This window comes from Aptenodytes patagonicus, chromosome 6 (genome assembly GCF_965638725.1).
Source record: "Aptenodytes patagonicus chromosome 6, bAptPat1.pri.cur, whole genome shotgun sequence".
Taxonomy (NCBI): domain Eukaryota; kingdom Metazoa; phylum Chordata; class Aves; order Sphenisciformes; family Spheniscidae; genus Aptenodytes; species Aptenodytes patagonicus.
In genome coordinates, this window is record NC_134954.1 from 64040710 (window position 1) to 64062819 (window position 22110).

Below are 22110 nucleotides of genomic sequence, written 5' to 3' on the forward strand. Positions count from 1 at the left end.
TGTTTCTTGCCTGATCCCAGTTTATTTTCTCAGGCACAATGTTTCAAAGAGTACCTGTGCAGCAGCAGCAGCAAAAGCAGCTCAGAAGTTGGCAAACTGATGCACATCATTGGACTTAACTGATTTGAACAGATACAGATAGGGTGTTGCAACAGCAGGGTAGTAGAAGGACAACCAGAAAGCACATTAGAAAGGGGCAGGATTTGACATGGACCTGGCTTGCCTTAAAATTTACCATCCAGCTCCCTTACCTGGAGGGAGATGGAAGGGAAAGAGCAGAGCAGTAACTACTCAATGGGCAGCAAACTGAACTAAGTACCCCAACATCTACTCAAACTATGAACTACATGTCAATACATGAAATCTAGCTCCCTGGGATTAGAATACCAGACTAGATTTAGTAGTCTGATAATCTTGGTTCTGGCAATGGACCATATATGATGGTTCACATGAAGCAGAAAAACAACCCGTACTGCACTTGTTGCCAACTGTGCAATGCTTTATCCAAGGAGAAAAATTCTTTCCTGACCCCTAGGCAATCAGTCTGAGGTCTGTAGCGTGACATTTGGCTGTTCCTCTCAAGCAGAGCTGTAGCAGAAGTATTCTTTAGGCTCATAAAATTAATGACCGTCAATATTACCCTCAAAAATTATACATGTGTGCAGCCAAAGCAGGTTGAGTTAACTGCTTGCTGCAATCAAATGCAGAGGTTAATATCACTCTGGACAGGGAAGGGTTTGTTGGAAACTGACAGTTCTTTGACTTGTCATTTTTTGCTGCTTGACACTCAGTGACATTACAGTAAAGAACCAGAAGTGTTCATGCTATATTTTTGATGTCGTGAGTCTATTGCTATTTAAGTTCAGCAAAATTATGTGTGGGCTGCTAATCAACGAAAAATGCTTGTTTTGGGCAACCACCTTAATTTTTAAAGCAACAACCCTGCTGCAGACTATTTTATTGGTCTCAGAACCCAAAGCTTAAAATAGGGAGGGAAAGATCAAGAGAATGTGGTTCAGTGGTTAGGGAACAGTAAAGATTCTAATTTTTTGTTGTCAGCTTCTCCACCAGTTTGCTGCAGAAACCCAAGTAAATCTCTCTATGCCTTGAAGTATCTTTCTGTACAGGAGTTAACATGGACTAAGGAAACCTGGATGAGAGCACCAACATTCACTGACTCCTTATGTGGGCAGTCACAGTGCAGAGCCCTGCTGGGGTCAGTCCATCCTGCTGCTCTCTTCACGTACACACATCACCAGGACTTCAGGGTCCCAGTATTTTTTTCTGCTGCAGAAAGCCAACCTGCTTTCTAAGACTTCCCCAGACAGTCATGAAAGAACTTTTCAGTGCTTCTAAACACAGAAAGGGAACCGGAGGATTAGCGTGCCCTCTTAATACACACATGGCCAAGCAAAAGCTGAACCTGAGCCTTAACACTAGGATGGACCAATTCAGGCTGAGAGCAACAATTAAGCTGTGGGTATAGGTGGATACGGGTGGAGTCAGGGCAACATTTAAATAACTGCTAGGTTCTACAATGGAGACATATCTTCCCCTCTGAACAGTTACAGTGGGAACTTAGAGCTGGATAAATAAAGTTGTCCAACATTTAGAAGGCAAATTTCTAAATATGAAGGAGGAGGTCTCAAAAAGGATGGAGTTGGAGACAGAAGATAGGCTTCAGACTTAAGTCACTGAGCCTGTAGTCTCTGAAAGACTAGTAAACAGGATACTAAGAAATCAGGTAGGCACAAAAACATGCAAAGTTGTGGAAATCTGTGGCTACCCTCCGCCCATCACAAGAAAAGGAAACTTGTACAGATTTGCAAATTCCAGTGAAAAATCTTTCTAGGAGCTTCTGCCTAGCACTCATACTAATATATGCTTGCCATCCTCACGAGAGTTAGAAAAGCTAGCAAAATTCATGGAAATGTTTAAAAGCTTTATTTCATTTGACTGTACGGAAAATTATACTATTTGCATCCATATTGGTCTACTGTGATGTTTTGAACCTTTGCTATAGAATAGTGCAGCTGAGTTTCAGAGAGTGACAGAGACTGAAACAAATTAAATTTTAAACTAGGTATATAGCTAAAGATCTTGTACTTGTAGGTCAGCAAAGGAATGTGCTCCACGTCATAATTAAAGTATCCTGCACAGTTTCAGAAAGTGAAATTTAAAAACACACAAAGTCTGAAAGAATTTGATAGGATACTGTGCTTGGATGATGAATTAATCAAATGCTATCAGCAGCATCAAAATACCACCTTGCCTGATAATTTACAGATGGTTATTCAGGTGCTATGGCTGAAAAGGATTTCCCTGTCCTCTCATGTGACGCTTGCCACAGAAACCCCCATGATATTTGCTACAAAGAAAGGAATCTCCTTCATTAGTATGCCATTGAGCATTATAAAAATCCAGTGATGTTCAGATGAATTAGAAAGCTAAAGTTATGCAGTCACAATTTAATGGTGCAAAGCACTGATAAATATTCCAGTGATTAATACAAGAGAGAAAGAAACAGCTTAAAACAAAGCCTGGTAACATTTTGGCCTGCTCTTCTTTTCCAAGACTATCTTAAAGGCTCTGACGGACAAGCTACAATGCCTTAGCACAAGGCAGGAGATTACTACCCTGAGCTGTTCACCTCATACATAAATTCCTAACAAGCTGGGAACCCACAACACAATTCATAATCTGGGATGGTTTCCCTAAAAATCACCTCAGCAATTGATTGATGAACAACTGAGATGTCCACGCAGCAGTTTGGGGAGCATCTAGGGAAGGTAACCTTGCCTCTGCCTTACTAAGTGGTTCCACCCCTCAGTTGGTGCTCCAGGCCAAAATCATGCTCATATACTTGAAAGATGATGAGCTAACTTTTTACGCTGAGGTCACACTGGAAAACTGAAATCTGCAGTCAGATATAGATAAACTTGCTGAGATTTTAGTAAGAAAACCAGGGTGATAATGTGAGGAACAGGAAAAAAAAGAATTCTTGTTAATGGCGACTCCAGTTTCTTTCTACCTCCAATTTCCTACATTTATGGGCTATTTCTCAATTTCTGCACTCTCCTTGATCTTGAATTGCCATTTCACACAACTTATCTTACATGCCACTGTGGAAAGAAAAGCAACAAGTTTGACACTGGGGCCCTCTCTTCCTTGTTCACTTAATGAGAGTACAGGATTATCACAATATCAGATTTATATCCTGTCTTGGATTCTCAAAATGTTTGTTCTTTCTGATAAGATAAATTCCACTGCAGAACTCTTTGAAGAAAATCTCCTGTCTAGCCATTTTTAAAACTTTTTATTTTTCTTTAGCCTGAGTCTAGTTTAATATTTATACCGTGTGATGAAGCAGAGTATCAGCAACAACCCATCATAACATCTGTAGCCTATTTTCCAGGATAGAAAAACCTAAGTATGTCCAGTAGCTACTTCTATTACTAAATCTTAATAAATTGTTTTTATTGAGATTGTCCTTCTGAACCTGTCCTTCTGAACAGGTCCACTGTCCTTCTGAACCTCTGGAACATTAAAGTGACAGAAGAAGCAACATTGTACTAACCAGCTGAAGATGGATCCAGATGATACAAGCTCTGCAGGCTGCTGCAGCTATTAAGTGACAGTACCCTTTCTGTACTGTTGTGTACCCCCTCACCCTGGCCGTGTTACTACACCAGGAGCACAAACAAAATACTACTTTGAACCTACCAGTTATAAACAACAGAGCCAAAAACAAATCTCCCCAACCATGTTACATTATAAACAAGAGATGACACAGACTCAATTTTAATAGTCGATATTATAATTAAAAACCTAATTTTTCTTGCATAAGATAGTAAGAACATGCTGTGCTCCATTACTCTCTATGTCCAATTATGATGTAGCTTGTTCCACCTCCCAAAATAAATTAAAAAAATTGCAAGTTCGTATCTCAGCCTCCAGCTAGGGTGGATTCCAGGAAATTTGGAACTAACTCACAATGATAAAGATTGGCTGGTTTATGTCTTCAGCTGTGTTACATGTTTTTTCTCACCTGTGTTAGCTGAGAGAGGTAAAACAAAGCTCCTCCAGGGCAGCAAGCTGGACTGAACAAAAAAACAGGCAATGCTCCATGCATAGCAAGAGGCTGAAGTGCCAAAGCTGTAATTGTGTCATCTTGGTTTGCCAAACCGTTAAGGCAGGCTACTTGCCACAATGTAATTGCAGATCTCATGTATTTCAGCGAAGCAGTGCTCTTAATGTTTGGCACTTAGAAAAGCACTTTAAGCATTAAAGGTTTTTTTCAGCTATACAACATGCATGTGACTAGTATATTATCATCCCCATTTTAAGGATGGAAAATTAAAGGTTTCAGCCATGCTCATATACCAAATGGACAGAACTGGAATGTACATTTTCATCAAGTAGGTTCAATCCAAGACTTCAATCAAATCTTTGTTCCTTCAAGGAACTTAAGCCTGTCAGTTTAATTAGTATTGAATTTGTGTATTTTTTCCAAGCTACTAAAAAAACCCCTCAGACTTTACCCTTCCAGCCTTCAAAGCTACTTTAAAAAGGGCATAGGTATCCCTTAAAAATTAACACTTTAAAACCAGATCTGAAAAAAATGCAAAGCAGTGATGGCACTGTAGCTTGAAGGTCATATTTTACAACTGCTTCCATTTGACCAATAATGAAAAGTCTGCAGAGTGCACTAAAAATTGGAAATATCCCACTTGAGCTTTTAATTAGGAAACATGAGAAATGTAAAACCAAATCTTAGCAACATCACATGCTTCAACTTTGATTTCACTGTACTGTTATTGCCAGTTGCAGTGTTGCCTGGATGAACCAGTCAGTTAGAATAGTATTGTGCATAGGTGTCACATGCATAAAGTAGCAACATGTTGCCATTTTTCCACTGTGCCTGCAAAGCCAGGTGAAACAATGGGGGGGCAAGGATAAAAACAGTAAAAAAGGGAATGCTCACTGGGACTGGCCAATGTCATACATACAGAGGGTTTCTGACTGGTGCCTTAAAATCACAGTAAAAGTAAGCTAATTTAACAAAAAAATCTTTCTAAAGGTTTGATCAAGAACTGTTATTTGGTTTAAATACTTTCACTGAAATTATCTGCTTTCTATGAAAAATGCCAACTATTCTTCAAAAAGTCAAATCCAAGAACTACTTCTGAGTTTTGGGTTTGCACTTAAAAATTTATATACTCCAAAAATTGTTTTTCTGCCCAGTTCCTGTTGAAATATCCCAGTTCCTGGCCTGCTTTCACATAAACAAATAAGATAAATATCAGATACCCTCTACTGGCCCTCTGTTCAAGTTAGAGTCTCAGAAGTTATGAATTTCCCAAATTCCTTCTGGCCCTTGCTTTTGTTACAGTAAAGTTGCAGTTTCCTGCCTCTGTCAGACACGTTCCACCACTTCAAAGATTAAAAGTGTGGTCAGTTTGATGATATAGCTGTCAGCATGCAATCAGAGCATGACATGGACAGAAGGAGCTGAAAGGGCTAAGAGGGAAAACTGGCAGCTCCAGGAAAAAGATTTGGCTTAAGGGAGGAGAAAGGAAGATACCTAGAACAAGGAAAAGATCATACCAGGATTGAAGCATGAAAGAGATACGGATGCCAGTAAGCACAATTCAATGTCCCGAACATGAGCAGAAGGGGAGAACCTGGGATCCACACCCCACTACACACCCTTTTAAACTCTTTGGGTTAACATGTTTCCTTGAACAAATCAATCTTTCCTCTGAAAACGCTCTTCTTGCTTTCAGCTTAACAACATGTATGGCAGGTGGTGCAGATACAAAAATGTCACAACTCTCTTTACAGATTCCTAGCTTGACTACTAGGAAGAACATGCTGTAGCAGGGTTAGATTTGTGTTACACGCGAAGCTTCACAAACAGGCAGATTTCGGAGTCAGACAGATGAATATGCAGTAGGAGAATATGTACTCTCTGATTAGAGACAGCTCGTGAAGCAGTTTTCCACTGATACTAAGCTCAGTGCCTGGCATGCTCAACTAGGTTATACTTAACACATACTCAGGTTTTGCAACACTCTCCTCTACTCAGAAACAGACCTGTAATGCTCCTGCCTCCTCAGGAGGGTGAACACTAGCGTAGTCTTCTTGAGTAAAGGTCCTGTATTGCAGAGGCAACTTCACTGTCTTTGCAGCCTACTAGGCAGCTTCAGAAAAGGGCAAAACCAAATGGAGAAGCTGTCCATTCTCTCTGTTTCTTACCTTCCCCTCAAATCTTGCGGTGGCTCCCAGCTGCACTCGGATATTCCGAGGAGGAAGAGTAAATGCTGGTGCTTCAGCAGGGACAGGGGGGCTGAGTGTCAGCGAGGTTTTGGAGACTCGAGTAGATGTCACCAGTTTCACATCCCCCATGATGTGGACTGTAAAAGAGAAACAAGTGGTAATATAGAAGTTAAGATGATTAATTACTTGCATTACAGTAACAGCTAAGAATTAGCTCAGGAGCAAATTGTTCTATATGTATGCTCTATTCGTATACATAGTAAGAGTCTTCAGCCTAAGGTGACAAGTGTTATTTTCAGGGTGGGGAACTGAGACCCAGGAAGATTGCCTGGTGTGCCTACAGTTGTGGTCAGGGTCACAGCCTTGAGCTGAACTCAGTTTGAACTCTCAAGTCCCAGGCCAGAGCCTTAACCAAAAAGTCATCCTTTACAACTGCATTAAAAGGTAATAACTTATTTCAGGAGGATATTTTCACAACATGACTTTGATTTTCCTGGCCTGGAATACACCAAAATCAGTAAGTCTCAAAAGTAGAGCCAGCGTTAAACAAGTACTTACGAAATAGAGAGACCTCTGTTTGCACTGGATTTAAGTTGCAAGTGGGAATGTGGAAAATCTGATTTTTCATACCATGCTTTCAAGATCTTAAGAAATATCTGGATATCGCCCTCCAAAGTACTGCTAGTACATAACAAATACTTTTGCAGAAATTCCAAGTCTCTACTTTACTGCAAATCCTTCTACAGCACAGACTAGTAAAATAGCATGGAGACCAAATTTCATAATGCTACAAAAATGGCATTTTGGAGACCTCATTACAGATATCTGCTTCAGAGGTGATTCTTCTGCTACACATTTCATAATTCCCAACCGAAAGTAAAAATTATTGTATTTTTGAAAAGTAAAATTTCAGGTTTTCCAGGAAAAAAAAACCCTAGTAGCTGACCCTAGTATTAATTCCTTGAATCATCTACGTAAATTAGAAGCCCCACTGTAAATTGCCTATTTAATAGACAAGTTTAACAAAGAAAAAAACCTGAGAAATGGCTTGACCCACCCATAGGTCATGTTGAACCAATGAAGAACACTGGGCTGCCAGTCTTAATCCTCTGCCATACACACCAATCCATGACAGACTATGTATTTATTCATCTGATTCTGATTAAAGTTACAATAAATAATACTTGACCAAACAGTGAAACTTCAATTTGAACAAGAGAAAAACAAATTAAACTAGGGCCACATTATTCCTGACTGTATGAAGGATACTTTTTCTAGAACAGGCTGCAGTTATTTGGGGAGCAGGGGAACACAAAACTCATTCATTTCCAAATAGGACTTACTCTCAAATGTCACGTATATGCACCTGAAAACCCAGTCTGAGAACATAGCTTTCCCTATAGCATACCTGACATGCTCCATAAACATACAGAAACACCTTCTCTACATTGATGAAAAACAGTTTAAGAGGACAGCTCCTCTCATGGGAGTTATTAGTCTAAAAGTTAGATGTTTTATCTGAACTAGAAGTTTTGGCCCCCTCACAGTCAACAGAGAGAAAGAGGCACCTCCAGAGGGTGTTTTGTTCTAAGGTGTGGGAGCCACAGAGCTTTCTGCTTCACAGTATGCGCTTGTCAGGAACTATGGTTTAGAATGCAAATCCTTCCAAGATATCACTTAAATTATGTATGCACACAGATTTTCCAAAAATGCTTGAAATCTCCTTCCTCATTCATAAGAATCCAGATGACGTGGACTTTGGATTTCTTCTGGAATGGTGTTCCGTTAGCATTTCTGTATATCGACATGCAAAAAACCAAGAAAATCCTCTAGCGTTTCTAACAATTGAATTGCTGAGACCAACACATAAATGGAATAAAGATGATTTCCTTAACCATGATGCAAAGCTTTAAACTGCGAAATTCTGCCTTTGTTTTTTAATCTTGCAGTGAATCTCTGTATTGGCACCCAGTCACTTGAGAGCACAGCATAAGTCTCCCTTTCCAGTATAAGCAACTCTTTAAAACACAAACAGAAAAAAAACCCCTAAATTATCTTTGCACCTCAACTTATCAAAGAACCATATGAAATCATAATATAATTTAAATAAGGAAGAAACTGATTGTATTCCTGAGACAAGAGATGGAATCAAAGACTTGCTTCTTTTCTAACAAATCTACTTAGCACCCTAACAGACAAAGAATCACAGTCTCTCACAGCTATAGTCACTGCAATGGACAACCATTTGCCTGAAAAAGTGAAAGAATTATTCTTTCAATTAATTGTTCTTTCATTAAGGACAAGACTCCAAACTCAGTGGAGTCTCCACTCAGCTAAAACTGCAGTTTATCCCAGCAGACTTTCAATCAATTACACAGCTGTAAACTGATGCATACTGAGTCCATATTTGCCAGCACATTTTTAAAAAATTATTTTTCATTACAGATTAAGAACAACCATTTTTCAAATCTCAAATTGCCATAAATATCAACTGTGATCTTTTGTCACTTTTAGTATATGATGTTGATAATTTTGTATCTGCTTACCTCTTCTGAATTGGCCTAAATCCCATTTTAAGGTTTATTTCTAATTTTCTTTTTTTCTGTCCTCTTTCTCAAAGTGCTTCCTTGAATTTCTCTTTTCCACAGATGATCTTCACTTTTCGACATGCTCAACTAACTACTCAATCTTCAGTTTTTCTTCCCACATGTTCTTCTCCTCTGCTAAGTTACACCTTTCCATAGCCTATAAGTGCCAAAATCTGCAATGTCTCTCTAGCTGTGAAACTCTTAACTAACAAATCAGTCTGCCAATACAAGCCTGCAATAAAATTTTCAGACCACCAGTAGTGACAATAACGTGCCAGGTATAATACAGATGCTATGAAAATCTTCTTCAGTCTGAAGACACTGTAATGCATTTGATTCCATAAGAAGCCAGTGACAAAACCTATCCTTCCACAAACATCTATCAACTTTGCAGAGAGCTTACAAAACCAAAACAACATCAAAAAAGCATATACCCCCTAAATTTTGTTTTAAAAATAATATTGTAAGAGTAGTAAAATTGAAAACAAAACAAAAAACCCAACAACCAACATCCAGAATCCAATTCAAACTTGATATTCACCCATGCAAATGGAACTCCATTTCAGTCAATGCCATTATAATGGCTGAAACCAGCAAGAGAGAAAACTATATGCACTGCAGATGCTCACGGGACTATTCTGTAGGGACCAAATGCTCAAGTATCTGTCCTTAGGTACAATGCACTGCTTATGCAGGACGACTTTAAGGAACTTCTTGGCATGACACATGCTTACACACAGAAACCTCCACACTGGGTATGCTACAAGACCAAATTCACCAAGTACCTGAAACAGAGGCACCGGCACAAGCCTGGAAAATACACTGTACTCAACAAACACTCATCCTCCAAGCATCACTGGGCTCAGGTATGTCCGGACTGCACTGGACGAAAAGTCCTGTGGCTAGGAAAGACCCTCTGATGCAAAGACTGAGCTAAAGCCCAACACCAGCTTTCCACTGATTTCTCTGGTTATTTGATCAAGCTCTATGCAAAATGAAATGGGGGGGGGGGGGGGGGGGGGGGGGAAGAGAAGAAAGAAACAGAGGGGAAGAAGTAGAAAGAAAGAAAAAAATCCTGAACAACTAAGCCACTCTTACTGGTCAGGTTACATTTCTATTGCACATTGGTAAGATGCCAAAAACTGTCAACAAATTGATGCCTAATATGGTGAGACTGTAAAGCATAAAATAAAGTAATAGCTAGTCTTTTCCACAAGCACATCTTGCACGGATTTATGTTTTTCTAACTAAAGTGTCTAAACGGGATTGAATTTACAAAAGAATATTAGCTCAGATCAGCACAAGCAGTTTTCTAGCAACATAAGCCTCTAATCATCCACATTTAGCAGTCTGACTTTAATTAGCTATGTATGCTGAAGATGCTTCTAGTAAATAATTAGGAAGTATTTCTTTTCAGCTTAGAGGATGTTTAACAATTATGTTCCCAAACAAATAAATAATTCCATGTTATGCAGTCTGGTGTTACTATGGAACTACCATGTCCAAATATTTTAAAGAAATAATGTTCCAGAAAACAAATCTTGTTCAAGCTTAAAATTTGATAGACAGGAAGAGAGCAGACACTTAAAAGCTATGGAATGTATCTGATTTTTTTTTTCTTTTATTTAAGCAACTTTCTAGAATGAACCTATCCCTAAAATCTTTTTCTTAGGTATTTCAAGCTTGCTGCTGAATAAGATTTCAAGGATGCTACATGAACTCATAACATTTCATTTCACATGCTGTGCGCACCTAGACTATGGTCTTTAAACAAAACCAACTGTAACTGAAGTTGCAATACAAACATTATGGTATTAAACATAAAAGAAAACCACCATGCAAATGTTGGCTTGTAGGGTAGCGATGTGGTTAGACGGCATTTCTAATCTGGATTTTTTTTTATTCTTAATCCTTTCTAAAAAGCACATAAATCCTTACAAATTCTCACAGTGTGCCCTCTAATCTTTCTAATACCAAAGCAGACTAATGTGTTTCAAGCATTTTTTACTGGGAACAAATCTCTGTCACTCAATACTCTGCTCACAAAAAATAAACCCAAAAAAGCAAACACTAAGAAATCCACCTCGTAGTGTTTTTTCCTCCTCCACTTATTTTATATAAGTAAATACTTACCATCAGCTTCCTACATAACCATTTAATTATACTAATTTCCTTTTACCAAGTCCTTCCTCTGAGGCAGAAGAAAAATGAGTTGCAGAGAGGGCATGTGTGGGCGTATGGGAGAGCAAGCTCGCACAAATGAGAAGAAACCAGAGCTGCCAGCTGAAAAACCTTTATTTGACTTACTGATATTGCAACTCTACACCTAAGCAGCACATTTTTACTTGGTCCAGCTATTCTGTTATTTTAGCCAGACTGCCTTCAATAACCTCTGAACCATCTCTGAAATCTGGATAGAACCTTTTGAGCTCTTTAAAAATAGGAGCAAAAGAACAGACAGCCCAGGGGTTGGAGCATTTGTCTGCTGTTTGGGAGTCCTGGTTGAATTCCCTGCTCCATAATGGGCTGCCTGCATGACCTCAGGCAAGTCACTAAGCCTCTCTTTTGCCATGGCTCCCCATTTGTAAAGTGGGGATTATTGTACTTCCTTACCACAAAGAAGTGCTGTGAGGATAACTGTATTAGAGGGTGGGAGTCAGGCTACAGTAATAGGACCACATAAATAGCGTAACTAGCAAAAGGCACAAAATTACCATAAACTTACAGGAAGCTGGATCTCATTATAGCTTTCTTTTTTTATAAATAAATCGGGGGGTGTCTTCAAAAAGCACACATTCTAAAACACTAGGTAAAATTTATTCCCTTACACAGATCACTGAATTCAACAGAGTTTTGATAGGGACTAAGTGTTATCCATTATGCTTCAAAATGTTCGGTATTTAAAAGAGTTTCTTTCATTTCTAAACCTACTTGACAGCTTCCCCTTTTCACACACCTTATTTCCTTTCCTACAGCTTCTTTCTTTACCACAAGGACTAACGTGTGGTTACCATACTTCTATACAAATCTATAACTGAACACGTTCTCCGCAGAACTACAGAAATGAATTTCTGCAGCCATATGACTTGTGACTACCGTTTCAGTCTTGCCCTACAAGACCACATAAGGAAGTATCCTGCCTCCTGTCAGCTACTGGTACCCAAGAAACAGCACGTAGGGAGAACAATAAACCATAGAGGATCAGCAAAGGTGATGAAGTCATGTGTAGATTTAGCAGATGGGAAGAGGTTGGAAGCCAGAACAGGAAGCGAGGGACTCATAACCCCATCAATTGTAGCCACACTATTCTGGGCAGCTTCTCCTTCAGACCCAGTAATTATAACAGGTATTGGTCTTTGGTACAGGAATAGCAACAAGATTATGCTGGTGCAAGTAGGACTAATTTGAACTGGCCATGCTATTAATACAAGAGAAATAGATCTTTTGTTGTTCTAAGGGAACAATAGGATACTGTCCACAAATCATGCTCTTGTGATGTTCAGATCTTGTCGTGCCTGTGCTCTACTATTTGTAGGTCTTGCTAAGTGTTGTGGTCAAGCAGAGCCTCAGAATGTGTCCTGACACTATGGGAGCAAGTGAGATTTTGTGTCAGTCCTGACTCGACTGGGGTTTCTTCCTCTGTTGTCTCATCCATAAATCATCATCATCATCATCTCACTTGTTCTCTACAGACCTATGTTCTAGAAAAGCCCTTTTGTCATAAAAATTTTCAAGACATTTTCAACCCAGACCCCTAAATGTCCTATCCTTTTCCCAGTAAAATTTGACAGTGACTATTAGACATGGCAGTAGGAACAGGATCAGGTGCCAAACCTTCACACACAACTCCATGATCCAAAAACTTTGCAAGCTTAAGTTTTGACAACACCATCCATGTAAAATCCCTGGATATGTTCCCACAATATGCATTTGCATAACTGTCCCACACAAATGGGAATTACAGATCAACTTGCAATTTGTGCTAAAGCTTAGGCTCACTGAAGTGACAGCAAAAAAATTCCAAACTAAATTACAGTTTCATTTGGGACCATCATGTCAAAGATTTTCCCAGAAGTAAGCAAGTTCTTCAAATCCCATCATTTCAGTGCCTTGGATTTCACACTCAGCCATGAGGCTTTGCATTAGCAAGAATCTTGCTTGTACACAGAAAAAGAAAAGAACAGGTTCAAACTGTTCCAGGAGCTCATTTTAACAAAATACTGTTGCAGCTCCTATGTTTTATTCTGATACAATAACATTCTCCAAGCTCCTTTAAAGACTGAAATACTGTCAAGCTCCAAAGGAGATGTACGCATGTGAGACTGTGATATGGAGTTTGAACTACAAAGTATAGTAGGAGCTTTCTGAAGTGAAGCTAGGTCATTTTCTTATGTAGCACTGTACCATATCTTCTAGGAGTCTGGGCTATGCTTTCTGAGATAAGAAGAGAACAAAAGTGTTTTGTGGCAGATTTCCTTTAATCTACTGTATGTCTTGGGTATCCTTGCAAGAAAAAGGACAACTCTTCCTACATACTCTTTCAGGGCTTCTGCGATGCTCAGTTCATTAGCTGTTGTTGAATATTCAAATCACAACAGTGGCTACTGTAGAAGTGTCCATAAGTAAAAGTGGCTAACCCGGTGTGACTGAGAACAAACTTCATAATTAATATTCAGCTGACAAGTCTCTAAGAGAGACAAAAATATACTGTCATACAGCTTGTGTGACACAGAACTGAATTATTTTTAGCAGATCAGAGAGAGAGATAAGAAGAGAATCTATTTTTCTAATCAATAAATTTGGTGCTTTTGTTATATTTCCATAACTAATGCAGCAAGGGCTTTAACCTGAAATGGTTTTCGTGGTACAATCACATAGCTGGGTGAGGAGTTTCATCCTGATCTTATATAAAAGAATAACTCAAGATTATGCTAAGTTACCTACATTTAAATAAAGATAGGTTTATTAGAGCACAAGAAGGACAGCAGTCAAAAACCTTTCTTTATATAAATCACATAAGGGAAAAAAAAACCCACAAAAAATAACAAAAATTCCCACATGTTCTTATCAAGGAGAAAGAAAATCATGCCCTCCCTAGCCCTCTCTGCTGCCTAGCAAAGAAATCACTAGCAAGGATGTGACTTTCTTGCAGATACAGACAATTGTAAACATCCTCTAATTTTCCTCAATTTAACAGTGCTGTTTAAGGTACTAAAGGTACCAGGCCCACTGGATTTGTACAGATATCTTCAGCTACTGTCAATAGTCATGTTGCTACAACAGAAGACATCTAATATGAGCCCTGATATGTGCCCTTGCACAATTGTGCCTTAATGGTTTATTGATATATTAAAGTAGCTGCAAAGGGTATTTCAGGTACAAGGAAGGATGTGGAAAAACATATAAAAGAGAAATGGATATATACCTTTGATAACATATACTCATCTTGATTATAAACAGACATGCTACATTATTCAATTATTCCATAACCACTGAGCATTAAACTTCAAGAAAAAACATGCCCATTACAAAGCAGCTGAACATGTGTCTTAAAAGAATGCAATGACATTTTAAGACTCAAAACCTTACATGTTTAATTTGAAACATCAGATTAAGAAGCAGTAAATCAGGAAAGACCACAAGAAACACAGCTTCTTTGCAGCTGTTATCTTAGAAGAAATATGAGTAACTAAATGTGACATGCATTGGGCAGGTTCAGTACAGCATCCATACCTAAGAATTATTTTATAGCAGCAAATTGGAGACAGAGGGAAACCCAGATGGCAAATGGGATGCAAGCTGGGCTTGTTCTTGCCAATTCCAAAGTGGCTTCCTATAGAAGCACGCTGGGGAGAGTAATTCAATCTGACTTCAAAACCTGCTACAATTCTAGTTTATAAGCAACATTTAAAAAAAAAAAGAAAAAAAAGGCAAGACCTACAGAAAGGTTTTCAGAGTACTAAGCAGCAGGTCACTGGCACTAAAATTCTACTGGTTTTCCTTTAAAGGATCATTTCTAATACTCAATATATACCAAAATCCAAACACCTTAGTCTTGGGAAGGTTTGGACTAAAAATCTCGATCTGAATTTCATCATTGACAGCTGGCCTCATAAAGGAACAAACTTCTAATAATACCTTTTATAGTCCTTAAAGAAGGATTTTCAGGATATGCAGAGCATGCACTTACAATATCTGAAGAAAGACAGATAGCACCAGTCCTCATCTTACCAATAAACCTTTGTCCTTAATTTGCACCTTACATCTTATGCTTTACAAGTACAGAAAATAACTGGTAGAAGTTGGTGTTTATTATAGAAACATGCATGTGTCAAAGATCATGCAAAATTCAGGAAGACTTCTGGGTGTGGGTATGACCTTGATCACTGGACAGCAGGACCTGGACTACTCACCTATTTTTGCAGGAAGGAAAACAATTTTCCCAGTGCTGTGCTGCCTTTCAGGACACAGACTGATGGAAGTAGCAGAGAAACTAGTAGGAAGACATCTGTTTCAGGTCATTTTCACACAGCAGATGAGAATTTCCAACCTGTTTCCTGTCTCCAACTCACATCCATGTGGCATCAGTGACTGAACAACACAGAATACCTGAGGATCGGCAGGGGATCCCAGCTGACCATGGATTTAAAAGGACTGGGGTGAAACATTTGGAATAGAGACTCTTGAAACCTTCTTGAAATGTAACTTGCAATTCTAGAAAAACTTTCAGTGGCAGTGGCAACCATGTGGAGGTGAAGAATGTCAGTATAAGCTGATAATAGCATGAAGTTTCAAGTACACAAGCACAAAGGGCAACAAAGGGCAACAAAGATGGTGAAGGGTCTGGAGAACAAGTCTCATGAGGAGCGGCTGAGGGAACTGGGGTTGTTTAGCCTGCAGAAAAGGAGGCTCAGGGGAGACCTCATCGCTCTCTACAACTACCTGAAAGGAGATTGTAGCGAGGTGGGTGTCGGTCTCTTCTCCCAAGTAACAAGCGATAGGACGAGAGGAAATGGCCTCAAGTTGCGCCAGGGGAAGTTTAGATTGGACGTGAGGAAAAATTTCTTTACTGAAAGAGTGGTTAAACATTGGAACAGGCTGCCCAGGGAAGTGGTTGAGTCACCATCCCTGGAAGTATTTAAAAGACGTGTAGATGAGGCGCTTAGGGACGTGGTTTAGTGGGCATGGTGGTGTTGGGTTGACGGTTGGACTCGATGATCTTAGAGGTCTTTTCCAACCTTAATGATTCTATGAAATTTGCAGCTACAGCTCTGGCTTCAGACCTTAATACTCAACATACACAAGCCCAATAATACTGCTTTGCTAACAGCAGTACTTAGCACTTAAACAATACCTTCCATCCAAGCCTCTTAAGAGTCATTTATATGTATTAACTCTCCCAGTATTGAGGAAGAAAAATGATTCAGTGCTTCAATGATTTAGTATAAGACTATAGAGCTGGGAGACAATAAAAAAAGTAAAATCAAGATGTCAAAGATCCAAGGACTGAATTAAAAAAAAAAAGAATCTTTTAAAAAGAAAGAAAAATCTTATTTCCTATTTATTTTGTAAGGTAATTCCTTTTATCTGAGTACAGGTTTCAGCAAGGCTTCTAGCAGAGGTAACAAGTTTAATTCTGGAACAAGTTAGCACAGGGCAAGTTTTGAAAGGTCTGCCTACCATTTGATTTAAATAAAAAGTTTTATAGAAAAAGTCATATTTTTGCGATGTCTTAGCGGTGGTAGAACGTTATGCTAAATCGGCAGTTTACAGTGAAGTTGTCTGTTGTTTTTTTTTCTTTTTTTAGGTTCCACATTGCAAAGAGTAACCGCAACATTAACTTTCCTTGATGTTGATGCTGCAGGTGGCCAATTGCTATTGCCCATTTCCAAGCCAGTAGGGCCATAAAATTGCATGAAAGGTGAGTCATGGAAGATTTGTGGTTCATAAAACACAGAATTTTTAGCCTCTAAATTTTGCTTTGTGCTTTAGTTTCAAATATAGCCAGAACTCAAAAAACAAAGAGAGACCCAAGTCTGCCAAGTTCTATGCCATTCGGGAAAATGAACACATGCACTCTCCTGGCTGAGGTGTGTGAACCCTGGGGTAACATTGAAAAGAAACCTGTTGACTTCAGCCAGAGATAGACTGGGTCATGGATAAACATCACTAAGTTTCAAATTATACTGCAAATACTTAATAGTAAAGGAATTAGGTTCTTCATTTGAGAGAGCCACTGGTTCTTCATGCTGAGATAATCTGCACAAGGCCAAATTTTGTGCTGCCTTCCATTCTGTGAAGTCCCATTAACTGTCAGCAGAAAACCTAGCCCATAAGTTCTCCTGCAAGTTTATTTTTTCTGGAAACAGCAGGTTTGTTCATGTATGCAAGTCAGCATACTCCAACAATTATTGGTTACATATCAATCCTTAACAATGTATTTGGCACTGTAAAGCAAATAGAAACACCACCTTACTGAAAAAGTTATAACCTAGATGCGAGATGGGGCTATACAATGACAATATCTTTTTTTCCTTAATTAACAAAGAGTTGGTTTTATCTCATAAAAGCACTAGATAGCATGCAAAACTTATTGCTGCAAGATGCTCCAGACAGTCAGACAGTTACAGCATTGACAAGAACATCTACAATTAGATCGCAGAAGACATTTTTCTACGGGGTAACAGCTCTCAAAACTTCAAGATAAAGCAATGTCTGCTAGAGAGAATGCACTTATGGTTGGTCCGCAACACCCTCAACCCCACATTACCTATCTGACACAGGACAGCTTCCTGTGACCTTCTTCCTGTCTCTATTCATAGAAAGAAAGAAGTGAAAGCTTTAAGAGTGCCATCCAGGAGAGCTGTACCAGAGATCATCAAGAAGTTAAAGAAGTCTTCAGATGATGAAATGTGAACCCCTACATGCATCCTTTGAGCTGCAGACTTCTTTTCTACTTTACCTCTACTGTCCACGTTTTAGCAATGATGTAGCCAAACAAGACCAACTCCTAACACTGAAGCCATCCGTCCGCTCTTCTCACAGCTTGTAAGGTTCCACATCCAGTGCTGCATGCTGCACTCCAAGCCTGGATGAGCTGGAGGCTTTGGAAACAAGCAAACAAGAAGTGGTAGCATTTTTATAAATTCTTAAATGGAATAATTCTCCAAATGGGCCCCACTAGGTGGAGAAGTTAAGGTGGTAATTATACTCAAACACTTAACAGCTTGCTGCAAAGAAAATGAAAGCAAATTTACTCTCAATGTACATGGGAAATAAGATGTGAAGTCATAAGCTTTTAATTGTACCAGTGACAATTTAGACATTAGGGAAAAAGTTTAATAAATAAGAATTGAAGCAGTCCTGGAAGAGATTGCTCAAGGATTCTGTGGAGTCTTCAGTGCTGGAAACCATACAAAGGTCTGTCAGGAATGACATGTACAGTTGATTTAGCCTTGGACATGAGAAAGACTGGATGGCCTTCTGAAGTCTTTCCCAATCCCATGACTATGATTCATCTGACAATTGATGTTGAATTTGGACTACAATGTAGGACTTTCACATGCTGGATATGAGCCAGCAAGACAACTATTATTCTGTAGAGAACACTATAAATCTGAAAAGAAACAACTGTTATAAGGTGAAAAAAAATCAGCCTATGAAAATGACAACAATATCAATATGTAAATCATTAACGTTGCAGAGCTTAGCGAGAAGGAGGGAGACAGAAGGAATCGGGTTTAATCTTACTTAACCACTAGTTTGCAAATCTCAGCCAAATGTCCATTTCTGATAACAAGTGAACAGAGCTTTCATTTGAGACTGCAGACAGTGGGACATGCAGGCAAAGAAATCAATGCCTTTAAAGACATTTCCATTTTCAAACATAAAGAAACTGTCCTGTTACATTCAAACACCTTACTGCATAAAAAAGTTCTTTTACATACTTTTTACTGGGTTTGTAAATTAGAGAGTTGCAGTAAGTTACTTACATCACATCACATTTGTTCAGCTATGTTCTACAAAAGCACACAATGCGCGTCCTCGAGGCTATCAGCTTCAAAGTGTATGTAAAAGAAGATTCAAATGTGAAACAGTGGTTTGGAGCCTCTTCACATTTCAGCGGGGCTGGTATGAACAGAGGAATGGTTGATCTCAGTCTGAGATCCAAGTCTGTCCTGACTGCCCTGCTTCCAGCTGGGAGACAAGCCCAAGAAGGGCCCGTTTTCCTTCTTCTGCATGGAAATTCATTAGAATGGCTCTTCTCATGAAATTTGGGCCCCATCCAATCCTCAGTCCCTCTTTATGCAGTATATCTGTTCAATTAACATATCAACATTTACTCTATCAGCAGGGAAAAAAGTGGTAGGAATAATAAAATCTTCCCATCATGTCCACAAAGCAAAAGTTTTCCTATCCCTTTTAAAAGGCCAAAATTGAGCAAGGCATAGCACTGCAATGCTCTTGTGAAGATGTTCTATAGAGGCTTGATCCTGTCAGTCACATCAACTTGTCTATCACACAGGGAATAACTGGCCTAGCTCTCCTCACGGGCAGTGAAAGACAGGAGGTGAACAACATTTCATGTCACTGCCAGGCAGAGATGATCCCTAGCAAGGAGAGAACAGAGGAAAAAAGGAAGAATTAAGATTCAAAACAAAAAAGAGAATAGAAAGGAGAAAGAAATCAACAGGAGATTAAAAATGCAACTCTGAGGATGCAGAAAGGCACTGAGGAGTGGGGAAGAGTGCGGTCACACAGGCAAAGAGAATATAACAAAGAACATATGATGAAGGCTGTCAAAGGCCAACCAATATTCAGCTGTACTGGCAGTATGGTTGAGAATCATGATGGCTCTGTTATTGAATTCTACAGCTTTAATTGAATGAACTTCAGGACATTTTCTTTAACTTCCCCACACACACACACACTTATATAAGAACAGACAAATAATCCAGGAATGACTGAGGTTCATGCAAACCTCTTTTGACTGACTTTCACCCACAAAGTCAGTTGTTGAAGAGTCATTCCCCCCTTACACCCCCTCCCCATTTTTTAAGCTTTGTTGTTTGCAAAGTGTTTTATATTTCTCCCCACCCAAGTGCCTCATTCAATCTGTCTAGTTGCCAGTCTAGGGCAATTCTCCCAACAACCACTCTGGATGCCAATACTGAAAGTGAGCAGGTCAGAAAGACGCCAATTATCCAAGTGTTTACACAGATGTGAATAAAAATGTGCAACGTTGATATTAGAAACAGAGAAATGCATTCCTCACTTTTTTTAAGATAAAGCATTAAAGAAGATTTAAAAAAAAAAACCACATACGAAAAAAGCTAGTTCTTCAAATGCCGCTGACACTTCACATCCCATTACCTCTTTTGTATCTCTCTTGCATATACAAAAATTGTTCATGTTTTCTCCATTCTCTTTTCAATTCCTTTTGCTTGCAGATCCTACCAGAGATTTCTTCTTTAATGATAGATTAAGAGAATCATCCCTCTCCTCCCCTTAAATTAGCTCTCCACCACCATACTGGGATACTTAAACTTCTTAACAGACCAGCATATTGAAGCTTTAATTGAGACTAAAATTTGATATCTCTCCCTGTCAAATTTATTCTGACAGCCAATTTCAGCCACGGAGGACAGAGGGCAGAACCCAGCCAGTTTCTGTGTTTTGTTCCCGGTCACACATTTTATTCCATGAGTAGTGTATCTGAGGTGAACAACAAACAAAATAACGTCGTCTCACTTCAATTTTGCTGAAGTCAGTAGAAAGACTGCCAGTGCCTTTAGCGAGACCTGAATAGGGAACCAGGTCCAAGGCAAGCTCTTCACTTACAAGCACTTGCCAGGAGACTTCCGTGCGCTCAATACAGAGTTCTGCAGGCTCTGAAAACCAGTTTAGAAGTGGGTGCACTTTTAAACTCTGCAGAGAAGCTCTAAACTAGATGTGCCTTGGGGTATCATTTATCAATTAAAAAAGTAACAGTATGCTTCAGTTCTGGAAGGTGTCCATGAACAAAAGGTTCTTAATTAACTTGGAAATAACAACAGAAATAGGAAACCTGATCTTTGACTAGTATCAATGGGATTAAAAAGTTCAAAGAATTTTGTAAAGCTTGGGGAGGGGGGTTGAGAAAATATCAATAAAATCCATACCATTTTCCCCTTAAGCAGAGTCTCTTTTCTTATACCAGGAACAACCAGAAAATTACCCTATGAAATTGTCACAGAAAGCATCAAAGTGGAATGAGAGTTCTGCAAACCACAAAAATCCCCTTTTAGCCAAAAAATCTCCATGTCACGAATCTAGAAACCAGCACTGAGGGGGTAAGAAAGAAGGATAGAAAACTGCTTTTCCCAGTGGACCCACAGATATAGCACAGACACAATTCTAGCAAAGGGCAGTTTAGCCAGTTGCACAAGATTTCATTTTCTCATGAAGATTACTAAAACAGTGTTTTTCCAATAAAAGACAATTATAAGGATAATCTATATCCAGAACCAGTAAATAGGGAGTAGAAATCATTGCACTGAAAACTGCAAAGGTACACAAACAGAAAGTTCATTGGTCTTGCTGAGGAAATTACTGGAATATTTGCACCTCGTGATACATATCCAAGTCTGCTGATCATGGAATGCTTAAGCTTCAGTTTTAAAAGATGCCTCCAAAAGTACATGCAAAATAATTGATTGTTGAAAAAATTTTGTGAGCACAAACACTCATGAAGATAAACCAAGCACCTAGTACCCAACTATTTCAAGGGGGGGGACGACGACAACAGGACCACAACTAAATTACATCTAAAGGCATCAGAATGAGGACTTTTTTTTCTTTTTAACATCAGGTATAGTTTCTGAGGAATCTAGCTGTGAAGAGGGAGGGATAAAGATAAGGTAATTAATAAAAATAAGAGCATATGAATATATAGACTAGATACGCGTATCACTAAACAACTCCAAATCAATATAGCAAAATTTTGACAAGTATCAGCAAATCCTAAACCCTCAGTAACTATCTCTAGGATCCACAGCACAGGAAGCTAAGATGGCAGTAAAAGCACAAAGACCTTTTTGCATAGCAAGTTAGAGGTCTGTATGGAATTCCTACTATGCCACAGCATCAGAGTTCGAATCACCCAGCCCCAGCAGTGCATTGCCACACAGGCTCAGAGAAACAGCATAAGGATGTCACACGTTACAGGTTACAACACAGGAAGACTTCCCCTCTGCCTCAACTA

General features: G+C 39.1%; 1 protein-coding gene across 2 annotated transcripts in view; it reads right to left on the bottom strand.

The window, feature by feature from the left end:
• MYLK (myosin light chain kinase) overlaps positions 1-22110 on the bottom strand; it is a 220059-nt gene that overhangs the window by 148530 nt on the left and 49419 nt on the right. For both annotated transcript variants that reach the window (XM_076342984.1, XM_076342985.1), the window contains one exon: positions 6259-6416. In XM_076342984.1, coding sequence (XP_076199099.1) covers positions 6259-6416 — 158 coding nt within the window. The remainder of the gene's footprint in view (positions 1-6258; positions 6417-22110) is intronic.